The 15,223-nt window shown below is 38.9% G+C and overlaps 1 protein-coding gene across 1 annotated transcript in view; it reads left to right on the forward strand.

Annotated features, from left to right (window-relative positions):
* LOC139694270 (ubiquitin-conjugating enzyme E2Q-like protein CG4502) overlaps window positions 1-15,223 on the forward strand; it is a 64,199-nt gene that overhangs the window by 37,086 nt on the left and 11,890 nt on the right. The window contains exon 2 of the mRNA XM_071592730.1: window positions 13,411-13,826. Within this exon, the coding sequence (XP_071448831.1) occupies window positions 13,559-13,826 (268 nt within the window). The 5' untranslated portion in view covers window positions 13,411-13,558. The remainder of the gene's footprint in view (window positions 1-13,410; window positions 13,827-15,223) is intronic.

Consider the following 15,223-nt stretch of genomic DNA (forward strand, 5'->3'; position numbering starts at 1 on the left):
CCTACCCACGAACGGTTGACGTCATTTATGGACGTATTTTTTCCACATCGGCTTTTAAGGACGGTGCGAAATTCACTGTTGACGGTAAGGAAACAGCCTGACTTACAGGTGACATTATGAAACCACTGATGAGGGCTAAAAGCTTTGAGAGATACTTGTCGGTGTGCGTTATCGCAAGCTGCCGCATTCCCTTCTTCGTTTTCGTAGCTGACTTCGTCGAATGTCACACGCGTCGAGTCATAAACGCAACACACTCGGCCGGAGAGCTCAGCTGATCCTTATACAAAGCGATAGCGTTTCCACTTTAAACACAGATTACAACTTCCAAAGCGAGCAGAGTTCCACTCGCTATCAAAGCCACCGGGAATGTAAGTGTTTGCCTACTCTGGCACCGTCCTTGAAAACTTGAAGGTTTTTAACATACATACGCCAGTCACATTCTTTCGGATTGCAAGCGGGTCGGAAAGGATTTACCCCTACAAGTAGGGATCCGGACAGGTTGAGTATGCGACGCGGAGATGCATAAATCCGGGCGTCTATGGCGCGCTCGAGCTTCGCATTTTTTTTCGCAGTCCACTTCACGGTTGGTGGCGGAGTATAGTCTCCCGTCAAGATGAGGAGGAATTATGAGAGGCCATGGCGTAACGGACGTGACCCCCTGCGTGGAATCACCACTTGTGTTTTTTTTATTTTATGAGGATTTTGAAACCCAAAAAAATAGCAGGGTCAGGATAACCACGCATAAAATACGTCAACACTGATCGAATATAAACAACTGTTAAGCAACGTGTTTCAATTGCTTATAAACAACCTTTAAGCAACATGATCACGCAGCCAATTCAAACGAATGATTTAGAAGGTTGTATGACTGAAATGGCAATGTTGAAATACAATTACAAGGGGGGGAGGAACTTCCTACATTTCATAAATATTTGTGAGGTTTTCCACCTTAGTGGCGCTGATATATATTTTCCATTTCGTGATTTAATCCTTGTATTTGATATATCCATTTTAGAACCTAAAAATTCACCTTGAGCACCAAGGACAACGTAGTTCTTTTTAAATAAATACTACGTGTGGATAAACCAAATAAATAAATAACTTGAACGGGTTGTGAAATCGTGCTAACCAAGAAGCAGCACCACCATCGATGGGATACGATCACGAAAATTATGGAGTTTATATTTCAAATAGTATGAGACAATGTCATTGGAAAAGAAGTTAGTAAGTGATGGAAATGTGAACCTGGAGAAAGATGAAGGACAGCCAAGGGATTAATTAATGAACACTTATTGTGAAGATAGAAACCTGTGGAAGAGTGACGAGAAGAATAGGAAAACAAAATGGGCGCCACTGCGGCGACATTGTTTAATGAGAGACCGTAATGCAAGGGACCATGGACGAAAGAACTGCTGGGGAAAATGAAGAACGAATTACGAAACTCATTTTTGAATGATAATAATACAAGAAGCTGAGAAGAGTTGACTTACGGAGAGAAGACTATCTTGGAGAGCTGCAACAAACGAAACAATATAAATTTCTTATGATTACGACTAAATAAATATGGACAAATGCTATAAGACTAGTAGACAATGCTATAAAACCGCACGTACTTTGACAATATTATGCCTTACACACTTTGTCTTCACAAATATAAAATATCCACATATTAACGAGGTAAAAACTTTTAGGAAAGGTTATTTCCCCTCGTTAATAGATAAAGGCCATAATTGTTAAGGGCAGGAGTTCAGTAAAATATCTGTTGATTACCATCAAATGGTAACCGTGGAGATTCAGACTTGTTTACAGCACATTTTCCATCTCGGAATATTGTTTCGTGAACATTGGTAAATTTAGGCAGTACTGTTTAAAAAAAACCATTCACGGCAATTTCAAAATGCTGATCGCGAAAAAATCGATAAGTAGAGTGCTTCCCAAACGCTGCGTTGTAATTCGTTTGAGAGATTCGGAATTTTGTTATCGGGAGCATAAGGCCAGAAAAGTTCAAATTAAAAACTTAAACATTCCGAATTTTTAATGCCACATAACAATTCCCACGGCATTTGAGTCGAGTTTTTAATGGCTAGTTCTCTAATAATAATTGTTTCGAGAATCAAGCTTAAGTTTTGTTCAATATATCCAATAGCTATTTATATGGTGCTTCGCAACCATGCATATTTTTTAAGACTTCAAAGTTTTCGCAGTCATTCATGTTTACCCTTGCCTACATGTTTTAGCTACATTCCACTTGATGAGGCACGGGATATTTTTGATGGAAATGGGAAGCGTATATGAAATCAATTCTAAAGCCCCATGGGCTCCAAAGAATCCATTAAACATGCGTTCTCAAACTAATACAACAGAACCGAGTAAGAAAAAAAGAAAAACTTGTGCAGAAAATTGAATCTCGGTGGAAACATTGGAATTTTAATTTAGTCCCATGATAAACGCGAATCCATTATCGCAGGAAATTGGGTATGTTTAGTTAAATTGCGTCTTTCTGCTGAAGAATAACACTATTACCGTTTCTATTAAACATTACTGTTTCGCCAACGGGTCTGCATTGCGCTTAATGTTTCGAGAAGCAAGCGCGTTAGTCGGTTATCTCAATTTTCGAAAAAAAAAACATATGGCCCAAAGGAATTTTGAATTCAGATACTTAATTCAAATAAAAACGGTCTTATGCTAGGTGTTTTATTGAATTCTACCCCTATTGAAATAAATAGGAATTTTTTAAAAAGGTTAATGAAATGCTTAACTAATAACGATGAATTCCGGGACACCGCATTTTTTCTACCGTTTTAAGCAAGGATTTTACTTTAAAGACACAACATAAGTTTTTTGGTGATATTTACCAAATAATAATGTATTCTGAATTTAAATATTTATTTATTGAAAAACAGAACAACATTATCGTATCATATTGCATGGAGATATTTTTAAAATTAATTGAAACGCTCGTTTTGATGCAAACATAAATCTTGGCAGATAATGACGTGAGCGATTCCGAAAAACATGGATTAATTTCAACTGTTTGCGCAGCTGTTTCCCAGAGAGATTTAATCCCAGATCAAATTTAACATTTATATAAAAATTTAATGGACACAGACGTTATTTGAAGGCTTCAAGTTATTTGCTCCATCAAAATCACTTAGCCTCAGGCAAAAATTCAAATTTCAAATGCAATGCGAGATGGATTTCGCAAATGCTTCATTTTTAAACACAAATGCCGTGGAACATAATATATATTTTCTTTGCGACCGTCATCGATGTCTGATTATGTGAAATAACTCCATGATTAAGAGTTCCTTTCCCCTTTGAATTCATGCGCAACGCTGTTATTGCGTTTCAATTTAAGCATCCCCGAAGCAATTTCTTTTCTGAAGACTCCCGACGAGGATGCAATTACAGTTAGAGCGCTTCGTTTGACGGTGAGACACACGCGAGAAGACCTAAATATGCTAGAACCCATTCTTCCTAGCGCGCTCCCCATTAAATATGATTCAGCCTCGTCAAACTCACGTACCAAGGTCACTCGCCATTACTCAAGAAGGTTCTCCTCAAATTCATTCGTTCCAGAACGTATTAACCCCATCACGGTGCTTCAAAATAGTCCCTGGTGAAATACCATTTCGTAGATAAGAAGATGTAATGGCGCAAAACGAAAAATCTTTTAAATTGAATAAGGTTATTATCAGCAGCCATATTCCATAATGTGAATAAAATGCCTCTGCCATTATTTAATTGTGAACTATTTTCATATGTGAGGAAAGGATTGCTACTCCAGTTACGCACAGCTACTAATCAATCAAGACATACCTGAACAAAAACTACCGAAAGTTCAAACGTGGAATCTATATAAAAACTGCGAAATAAAAATACAAGTCTCAAATGGAATTTTAAATTAAATAAAGAATCAAGGAATGATTAATAAGTAAAGATAAACTTTGCGATAGTTTCTGGTGTCACTTGATACAGCTCCATCATTTTGAGGAAATAATACAGTTTTTACATTTCCACGTATAAATTATATGCAGGTCATGTTTTGGCACAGGACACCAAATCTTTTCGCCGAGTACCCTTCACGAATGAATTTATGTGGATCTTTGAATGCTTTTTATGTGTATTTACCGATAAATTAAAATTAAATTTGTAGTTTTAATTTCAATTCGGTGCCATTTTTTGGCTTTCGGGTGTTCCGACTGTTAGCACGACGCCAAACCGCATCACAACAATTCATCGGCAGAATACAAACACGTGATTTAACTGTTGGTGATTTAAGACCTCCAGACTAACCGAAAGAGCTATTATTAAATAACATTTACGCAATAATAACTATTTATAATTGGTACATTTTCCAGCATGGTGTCTACTTTCAAAAACTACCAACTTGAAAGTAGAAATTATTATTTTCCATACATTTTTTGGGTAAGAAATCAGGGATAAATATGCCCGCAATTTTGTCTCAATCACAATATTAACGTTCTGAAATGCATTCGTGCTCCACCAGCCAAAAGCTGCCTTACTCATACAGATTTAGCAATGGTTGTTGACTTCCGTCACCGATTTCCGTCCCAAATTCTTCGTGTAAACTTACTATACTTCCATTTACCCGCATAAAGCAGCAAGTTTCAGTCAGACGGAATGTCAACTCTTTAAAGGGAAGGGAAGGCCTGTGGATCGAATATTTTAGGCCGCTCTATACCGAGGAAATTAGATCGCTGAAGAGGCTCAAAAGTGAAAAACCGAAATGCAAATATTTCAACGGGGATATTGGGACTGTTGTGTCAATACACGACCACCCCTAGTGTTGACTCAATGCATTGCTCCACTCTGTGAAAGGAGGGAGGAGAGTGAGACCTCTTGGGAGTGCCGTTCGATGCGTCCCCCCTCACTCCCCTGAGTCGTTCAATAAAGCCCCGATCGCCTCTCTTCTTTCGATAAAATCCACCTCAAAGTCCCCTGCGATTGATTCGAATCCAAGGAGAGGTCGAACTCATAATCTGCTTTAAAAATCAATACAATATTCCCAAAATATCCGAGATTCATGCCCTCGATTTAATTCTTCAGACGTGAATATTTACGGGAATTTCACTAAATTCCATCCGTATAGGTATTTCCCTTCAAAAAAAAAGTTTCCCTGTTGACACAGAACTATTTTTTATTTGGAAGCCGGAAGTTAAACATGTGACACAAATTAAAAACTTACACAAGATTTCCCTGTTGATAAAAAGGAGGGATAAAGTAACTAAATCCAACGGAAACAGATGTAATTAAAATTTTTTTTAATGAAAAATTGCCAATTTTTAATTAATTATGATATTCCACCAAATCATGCCTGAGACGTATCTTTTTATAGGCAACAGATGTGTTTCCTTTTCACGGTACAAACTTCGGCCGAGCAACTTTACCCCCGTGGAGACATAGAACTTCACCCACCATTACACTGACCATGTTAAATTAGGAGGAGAAGATTGGTAATAGAGCTTCAGAAATAAAGATGAGATCAACATTAGCCGGTTAGAAGCGACGAACTCGAGAAATAATGTTGATTTATGCTGCAGCATGCCTCAGATCATGAAGGTTTTAAATGCATTCACTTAAATATTTCACCATGAAAATACTTCAAGTAAAGACATTCGCATCGAGGCTTCAATGCGTGTTACATTCAATATTTTGAACCACTAATGTGTATTTTTCAGTTTCAACGGTCACATAGGAGACAATTTTAACGACACCATTCAGTCCAAATGGAATGGCAAAGTAATCTAAAGAAGCTATACTTGCATATGTATTTGATTAGAGGAAATGATTGCTATTAGGTAATCTACCATTTAAGGTAAGTTTTGGGTGGACACAGATTGAACAAAGATACACGTTTGCCTTTTCCATCAAAACACAACCTGATACCCGAAAATACAATAAACCCTTCTTAAATTCCACCGAATTCCCTCCTTCCACCATTCCTATCCTTTTCCTACCTCTTCTTCGCGTGCCTATTTTCATAGTCTTCAACATCCTATCGCCAGCGAAAATACTCGGCATCTTTTCCAGCCTCCTTTGGATTTCTCCTAACATCCCTTTCTCCTTCCCCACCATGCCTCCTACTTATATTATAATGATGTGATTATGAGGATGGATCCGGACCAGTGACCCTCATGGCGACTCACCTCCCAATAGGCACCCACGCCCCTCAGACACACCATGTGGGCCAGTCGTCCAGGACCGTCGTCTATTTCGCAGAATATTTACAAAAGCCACCCTCGTCCGGCACAGCTTGTCGCAAGCGCGCCCGACTTAATAGCGGGTTCTTGGGCTGCCAAGGAAGTCCCAATCGCAAACTGCTTCCCGAATTGTCACATTAGCACTAAAGAGAGCTACAGCCCTTCTTTTATCTTTTCTGTCACTTCTACCTTTTCCATTCTTCTCCACACCCGCATCTCAAAAACTTCCATTCTACGCCTATCACCTTGTTTCAACGATCATGTTTCCGCGCCGTATACAAATTTTCACTAATCTTACCTTAAAAGTATTATTCAACATTCCTTTCAATGGATCTGGGTATTCGCCGCAAGTCTTCCGTAAGTTCTCGCGTTAGCGTTATTTGATTGATAATGAATTTTCTAGTATTTTTTTCATGCCATATTAATGAAGAACAGGATACTGTGATTTTATGATGCAATGTAAATTAATATTAACGCTATTGAGGCATATTGATAATCGGATCATTCATTTAAATCCAAATACCGCGAATATAACAATCAGTGAAGCACGGAAAATTGGCCAACGACTGATTCAGTCCTCACGGCCTTGATTCCCGTCTCCTTCATGGAAACCGTGCAGTGAATTGAATGGAAATTTATCGTATTTGCGTAGCCTAGAAACCTGTTGTCGAAACGCGAGAATTTAACCAAGGCTCTGCGAACACTTGGTCAACAACCAAGTGTGGGGGTCAGAATTAAGAGGATGGAGAGGTGGAGGAAGTTACCGGTCGCATTGACGGAATAACCTCCTTCCAGAAGTCAACGGTTCTGAATGGCAACTGATTGATAGAACGTAATGAAATAGAAGCGAAACACGGGTGGGATTGAGGCGAAGGAAACAAGGAGGCCGTCGCGGGGAGCGGTGCTAATCCAGGGTATGGGACGGGAACACACGACGGTCGGTTAGGGGTTGCCCCGATACGCCAACGCCGTCTCCGCCCGGATTGAAGAAAAGAGGGGAGGAGTCAGATCTAATAGCGCCACAAGCCGATGACAAGCTCCTTCCCATCGGGGGTGCAAAGGGGGGGGGGCAGAATTGGTATAAAACTCTGGTCGACAAATAATGACTGACCAGCAAGGATTACTTCCATATTTTTCTGAGAAAATTTAACTGTACATTTTATAAGGAAAAACCAAATCTTTCTCCCATAAAATACTCAGAGAGATAAGTGGCATGATACTTCGATAGATAGTGTTTGGTTTTTTACTGAAGAGTTCCGGGTTGTTATCCGAGTGGTCTCTGTAAACCATCAAGTACATGTAAACTGTGTCATACTCTGAATGTCAAAACTTCCACGAAAATTATAGATGGCAGAGGGAAAGGAACTGATAACCCCGACTCCAAGAATTACACATCCCTTTTGGCTGGAGGATTGAAAAATACAGATATGAAGGACCAATTGAGGCAAGGAAATCACGAGGAAATTTAAGTCTCCACAGTACATGTGTAAAATATCCTCCTCTCATATACATGTACGTGTGTGCATATATGTAAATAGACAGCTCCATTAGAAATACATTAAAGGGAATATAGAAACACAGTAAAACTCACGGACAAAAGGTTGCCCCTTCATTAGCAAGAGAAAAACCATTCTACTTTCGCTGATGAAGGGGTCACCTCCTGCCCCCAAATCGTCATTGAGTTCCAGTCTTTCTATATTCCTTATAATATATTATATAAAGGTTATTGCCTGCATATATAATACGTGTATATTACCTATAATACATGTATATTAGTTCATTTAAACCGAAACACTAAAAGAATCAGGAAAAGTTTGTGTTGAAACTCACGGAAGGTGGAAGTGTCGAAGTCATGAGGTGGCCCCTTCGTCAGAAAAAGAAGTATAAACTAATTATAGGTGTACTGTCCTATTGTGGATATTGCATGGAGTGGGGAAGTGAAAGTTTAGAGAGACTAACGGCACGGGGGGAAGAAAGGAGATTGAATTTGGTTATAAGTGCGAAGTAATTATCTATTTAAGGATAATGTAAATATTTGAGGAAGCGGAGACAATGTTTTTGATGGCAATTGTTGAGTCTCGCGGGATAAAATAATTTTATAGCCATCAATAATTAATAAAATCAAATTATTAATGATTCCATATTTTTAACTGAGTAATCGAGCTGTGCGGTAGGGAGAAACGGGAAAACAACTATCGAATGAAAGTTTGAAGACAAGGGCTATTTTGGAATCTGATTCTAAGATGAAGATGCTCTGGAGTTGTTAACGCGGATGGATAGGTGAGTAGAAGTTTCACCTACGAAAAACGAGGGTATCATGTCTGAGTTTCGATCGAAGACTGAAGGGAAGGCTACTTTTCTGCATACGGGCTTGGCTCTGGGTGGACTTCCGTAAATTCACCTTGCCGATGGGACTGCACGGGTCCGCCCGAATGCAACAAGCTGCAGAGTGATCGAAAAGCTGCCTGGGGTCTGGCCTTTTGATGAGGGAAAGGCACCAGCCCGTAAACCGGAAGATTATCTCGCGCAGTGGCAGAGGGAAGTTAATGCTGTGGTGAGGGATTGGAGAAGCGAAGGCGAACCTCATCCCTGTCTCCAACAGATATCAGTTGCTAGCAGAACATATCCCTGTGATATCCTCAGCACTTACCTCCGTCCCTGTAAGAGCAACACCCAAAAGGAACCGTCGGAGAGGGAAGGGGAGATTATAGTGTCATGCAGAAATAATGTCAGGCGTGTGATGACCCCATTGCGGGTAAGGACAGGCCATGAGGGTGTGAGCCAGCGCCTGACGACCTGGTGCATTCCGAGTGGCAGCGTTTCCCAGGTGGCAAGGGGATTGGCGTAGCGACTGCGGGCACGAAGTGCTCCAGGATACTGGTCGTGGCTTATGTCGGCGTAAACGATGCCGTGAACTGCAGATATGAAGAGATTCTGCATTCCTTCAGGGAATTGGGCTGCGAAGTGAAGCGGGTGGGCAGCGTCGAGGGAGTTGATGTGACGCTCGCGATCTGCAGCCTTTTCCCGAGGATTAATCGTGGAATTTTGGTTTGGAGCCTAGTAGAAAGTATTAATCAAAGGGTGCGTCATTTCTGCAGGGATATAGGGGCCTTCTTTGTTTACCTTCAACCGCCGATCCAATCGTGTAGGAACCCTCTGAACCGTTATGGTGTTTACCACACGTGAGGGTCAGTGCTAGAGATGCATACAATACATAGGTCGCTAAAAATCGATCAGATATATATCGGACAGAAAACTTTATGGAGGATTCGATAATAATAAGAAAACGATTCCTACTAAATATGAAACCAAACTCAATGTAAAGGAAACATAATCTGCTTTAGTAGTTGATTGCCGAAGTTAAAAAATGAAGTCGGTGGATATCGTCATGATCTGATGTGTGAATTTAACACGCCATCGGGCTTAGTACTGGGTGAGCTATACCATAACCTACCAAACCAACCTTCGGGTTGATTACTGTTTTTATGATTTTTTTAATTCAAAGTACAGGCACAGATAAAATTATTGGAACTGAAAGCTGGTTATCCTCTGATTTTGCCGACAGTGAAAGTTTCCAAAAATCCTTTTCCACGTACAGAAATTACATTAAATAGAATCGGAGGCAGTGTATTCATTACACTTAAAAACCATTGCATTAGCAAGGCATAGTTCCAGATAACGGTTCGGAAAGCGTTTGGTGCTCGATTAAAAATCCTAAATCGTAGTCCAAAGAATCTATGTATGCTCATTTTACAGGCCGTCAGACAACAAAGATAATTCTATGGCATTCGTAGTGTAGACATACTAAACCAGACCAGTAAATCGAAAGTTCTTCTTTCAAAAACGCCCATCGTGACATTATAATCGGTGGGGATTTCAATGTCCCATCTATTGCTTGGAGCACAACTAGGAGCGATAATATTCTTGATTGTTAGCAATTAACCTGCCCGGAAAAGAATTAAATATAGATACTATTAAAGGAATCAGTGACCACAGAGCAAGCAGTAAATGTTAAGTTTTACCATATGGACACAATAAGAGCCCAAAGAAAAATTCACTAGTTAAAAAGGGGAATATAGTGGCTTAAAATGCGTGTAACAGAGTCAACTTGCAAATTTTAAGACAGATAGTAAACCCCTAAATACTAAGGATATGTGGGATTACTCCTTGATATCACGCGCTCAGCAGTCAACATGTTTATTCCAAGTAAATGTATGAAAGATATCACGGAGCCTAGATAGTACAACGCGGATGTTCGAAAATCATTAAGACGTCAAAGATTATGTAACGCCAAGATAAAAAATAGAAGGAATAATATCTCTAGCAAAAGAGATCACTTATAAGAGAATTCAAAAGAAAAATATAAGCAGAAAAGTTGAAAGAGAATCCAAAAGTAATTTGGTCATATGCTGGAGAGGTTCAGGGAAATGTCTACAGTTAATTCACTGAAAATAGATAAAGACGAAAGAGTGACGAGCAGTTTGGAAAAGGCCAACTTGTTAAATTCCTTTTCTCAAAGCGTCTTCAATAATGTCTCCGAAAGCTTACCTCATCTTTCCCGCCAACCGATGCCCGAAATTGGAATTTCATACAATGGAATACAACGTTTGCTGAAAAATATTAACCCTAACAAATCCTCCTGACCCGACCAAATACCGGCTTATATATTTAAGAAATCGCAAGTGGACCAAAAGGTCCCCAGTGGTTAGAAAACGGCTAATGTAACATCTACATGCACCTTGTACATGTAAAAACGGAGACAAAGAGGATCAGAGAAAATACAGACCTACAAGGTCTGCCCCAAAAGTAGTATGATTTATATGGTATTTTTCCATTATTAAAAAGTTTTTGAATAGTTGCGTACAAAGGGTAGTCATGGATGGAGTTCGCTCTAATACAGTAGAAGCTACTTCAGATGTTCCCCCAGGGAAGTGTAATCGGGCATCTTTCATTCCTTCTTTACGTTAACGACACTAACGCAGTAGTCACTAGTAAGATACCTTTATTTTCCGATGATGCAGTGGTTTACAGAGATATCCGAATTCCTAAGGATATAGCAGCATTAGTAGATGACCTAAACGCTATACAATGCTGGTGCGACCCTTGGCAATTAGAATTACCCTTAAAGAAAGTGCGTAGGGATGAATTTTTGGTAAAAGAGCAATTTCCTCCCGATTACTTAATGCATCGGGAACACGGAAATGGAATGTGCTGACTCGATTAAATACTTAGACATTACTCAGACTCACGACCTCTCCTGGGTGTAACATACATGGAGAATATGTATACAAATTTCGAAAAATTGGGATTTGTTAGAAGAGTATTGAGGGAAGGTTAAAGCGAAAAGTAAAATAAAAACCTGGAGAAGTAAAGTTAAAACCTGGAAAACGTTAAAAAGCTAAGATATATTTTGCTATTTGGGCCTCATTTAGAATGGCTGCAGTGCATGGGATCCTCAGGAAGTTGGATTGATTGCCGAATTGGGTCATGTGCAGCATAGAGGAGGTATTGGTAAAACACTAATGATAAACTGTGTAAGATTAAGTGTAGAACAGATGTCATTAAGGTTTCATTTTTCCCACGAACAATATGGGATCAGAATAACGTTATCTGACTGCACTAATGGGGAAAAGTATTTTGGTGTGTAACCACCCTCTGCCACACACCCTAGCTGCGGCTAGCAGGGTACTATTCAACAATAATGATACATTTTATAATATATTTTTTTAAGTTCAGTTGCCCTATGATGTATTTGAAACTGGGTTGGAACTGTTAGGGTTGGTGAATACAGTAAGGTAAAGAATGAGAGGGAACAATTTGTAATGCGGCCGAAGACAGGATGCCTCAAAGAGTTTGGAAGAGGAGTTTGTGTGCAGAGGGCAGTAACGATGTAGTATGTTGAAAAGGTAGGCAAGTCACCGGTAGAATATACTTGGACATTTGGAAACAAAATTTGAGGAGAGGGGGCTATCCTGCATTGAAAGGAATAGGTCTTCAAGTAATTCTGTAGCCTAATGTTTTTTTGGACAGAAGGTTATGCAGAGGTTCAATGGTGTATCAGGGTTTGAATTAGGGTCGGTGTTTATGGGAAAGAGGAAAGAATGATGCCACAAAGAAGAAGTGAAGGTGGATAACCAAACTTCAGAAGGGAGGCTTTTTAAATGATGGCCAAGTAATGAATTATTATTGTAAATGCTATTGGTATGAATAGAGAGTGAATAGGGTATTGCAAATTTAGCATGTAAAGGTTGGCAGTCACTGACATGGAGAAACTGTGGTGGCTGGTGGGCTTGATATGAACTGAGGTGAGGAATAGAAAACATGATTTTTGTGTCTCAAAAAGTGATATTGATGCTTGAGGTCAAAGAAGGTACATGAGATATAGAAAGAGGAATTGAGTTGGGGAATGAATTTAAAGGGGGAATCATAGGTCATGAATCCAGATGAAAAACATTTAATCAATGAAGTGGACCCAAGAAATAGTTTCACAGCCTGTGAGGCAAGAAAATCTTTCTCAAGAGTTGCCCATCAATGAGTTGGTGCACGTCAGAATCATTCTCATGCCCACGGCAGTGCCTTTCATCTGAAGGAATGATTTTCTCTAAAGAAGAAGTCATTATTTTCTACTACAAAATGGGTCTGATTGAGGAGGATTTGTAGGCCGGGATGTGGAGACCTAGGCAATGAGAAAGGCTGTAGTGCTGCAAGAACTCCACAGTGGTGAAATGAAGTTCATGAGGTTATATCTATTGTAACCATTATGATATTGCTTTGCAGAGGGAGTTTGAGACTATGAAGTCTCTTTCAAATGCGATATGTGTCATGAATAAAAGAAGTGAGGCGACATGGCATGGAAATTGACTAAAGCAGAAATGCATTCCGTGGGTGAATTGATATCTGAAATTATTGGTTGGCCTGAATTGTTTGGTTTGTGCATTTTGTGAGGCCTGTACAATCGGGAGTACTTGTATTGAGGGAGGGGAAGAAAGGATAATAACATCAGATTTTATAAAGACTTCATTAGGTCTTTGGGTTCTGGTTAAAAAATTTGGGCATTTATAGAGTCATATTTGACATACAATTAATTATTTGTAACTTAGACACTCTATCATACACCATGTCTGTATTATTAAGTAGACATACATGTATGTTCATATAATCCAATTGTTTTTATTTTTATTTTCAGGTTTTGTTTTGTAGCTCAACTGGTTGTGAAATAAACTTCATCATCCTCCAGAGTACATAGCACAAAGGGGGTGTTTTGGTGGAACTAGGACAGTGAAACAGATAGGAGTTTTACATTCAGCAAGAAGACAGCAACACTGCGAGAGAGAATGTCCAGTTCAAGGCCAAGAGAAAAGGTGGCAGCAGCCTTTCGAAGACTGTTTGGATCGACTTCAGACAAATCCCGTGCAGCACAAGTGTCAGGACAAGGAAATAATGATGTAGAAAGTGTTGCAAATGGTGATGTGGTTGGGCCAGCACCAGGACATGGAGGAGCCAAGAAAAGTCTCAATCAGGGATCACCAGCACAATCAGCAAGGCGGCTTTTAGCAAGGCATGGCTGCCGAGGAGCTGTGACACCTGCAGAGAGTACTCTTGGTGAGTACATAAGGGAGAGACATCCAATAGATTTATATCCATCTCCTCAGAAAATGGGGTCATTGTAATTTGATATAATGCATTTTATTTGTTTCCCCTTATCCATTTAACAACACATAGACCTCTTCCCCTCCATGTTAAATTGAACGTAATTGTGGAACATGAAAAACTGATTGCAAGGAAAACTGTCAGAATGCAGAAAACGAAGATTGTAAATGAACACCATTGAATTCTTTGTCATAAAAACATGCCAATTTTATAGATACTTGCATTGAGACTTAAAATCATGAAATGTAAATAACTTTGATATAATTCCATGTTACATTAGGTAATAATGCAATACACACTTCATGGAAGGCAACACAGTTAACTATCCTAATGTATAGAAATATTCATACGTGGTTAGTATGTTATTCACAAGAAACAAATCTTTACCGTTAAAAAGATCCAAATCTGGAAAAATTACTAATAAATATTGACGACATAATACACTAATGACGAAAGCTGTTCAAAATTAACATAAAAAGGGCAGCAACAAAAAGAGAACTTTAGTAAGGTTTGATTAGTAATGTTAGGGCAAATTTTAATTTATGCATATAGACTTTATTTCACAGTGCAATGCATTCCACTGAATTGTGGCAATAGCCGCACCTGATGATGCCGCAAGTCGGTGAAATGCATTGTACTGTGAAATAAAGTCTTTGGAAAATTACAAACTCTTTTAATATTGACATCAAACAATTCCACAAAGTGAAGCTAATTGAATGGTTATGCTATGCTGTGGTAGGTACTATTTTTCTTAATGGATATTCATTCTAAATAGCATGATATGTTTGATGATGATTCTCTAAACTCAAGCATATGCAATCTAATCTTGTTGACAGTTTGAAATTTCTTGAATTTGATGCTGTTCTCAGCTCTTGTGGGAGGAACACATACTCGCAAAAAATAAATGTTTATTTACTGTCTGCCTTAAAAGACAGACTCAAAATTTTGAAAATTTTACGTGTATCTATTCTACTCAAGTATTTATTTTGGTACTGAACTATGAGGATCTCCCTTGTTCTGAATTAATCTATTAAAATAAAAAAGCTGATAAGGACTACAATAAATAAACATCATAAGAGGTTACTGCCAACCTCTTTTCATTATTTGAGAGATGGTTGAGGTGAATACTTGGTGAAAATCCATTTGTATAGCACAAAGAAAGAGTCAAAGACTTCGCGTTTCCACAGAAAAGAATTCATTGTTGCTGACTAGTTTCTCTTTTCAATAGTCTAGGGCTGTTAAAAGTTTTCAGTATTGTTATACATACCACTTCATACTCAATGTATAAAACGTTATGATGATTTTTTACTATCATTTTTTACCTTACGCAGCACAAAAATGTAATAACA

Source organism: Hetaerina americana, unplaced genomic scaffold, assembly GCF_022747635.1.
Source record: "Hetaerina americana unplaced genomic scaffold, ioHetAmer1.1.p SCAF_5, whole genome shotgun sequence".
NCBI lineage: Eukaryota > Metazoa > Arthropoda > Insecta > Odonata > Calopterygidae > Hetaerina > Hetaerina americana.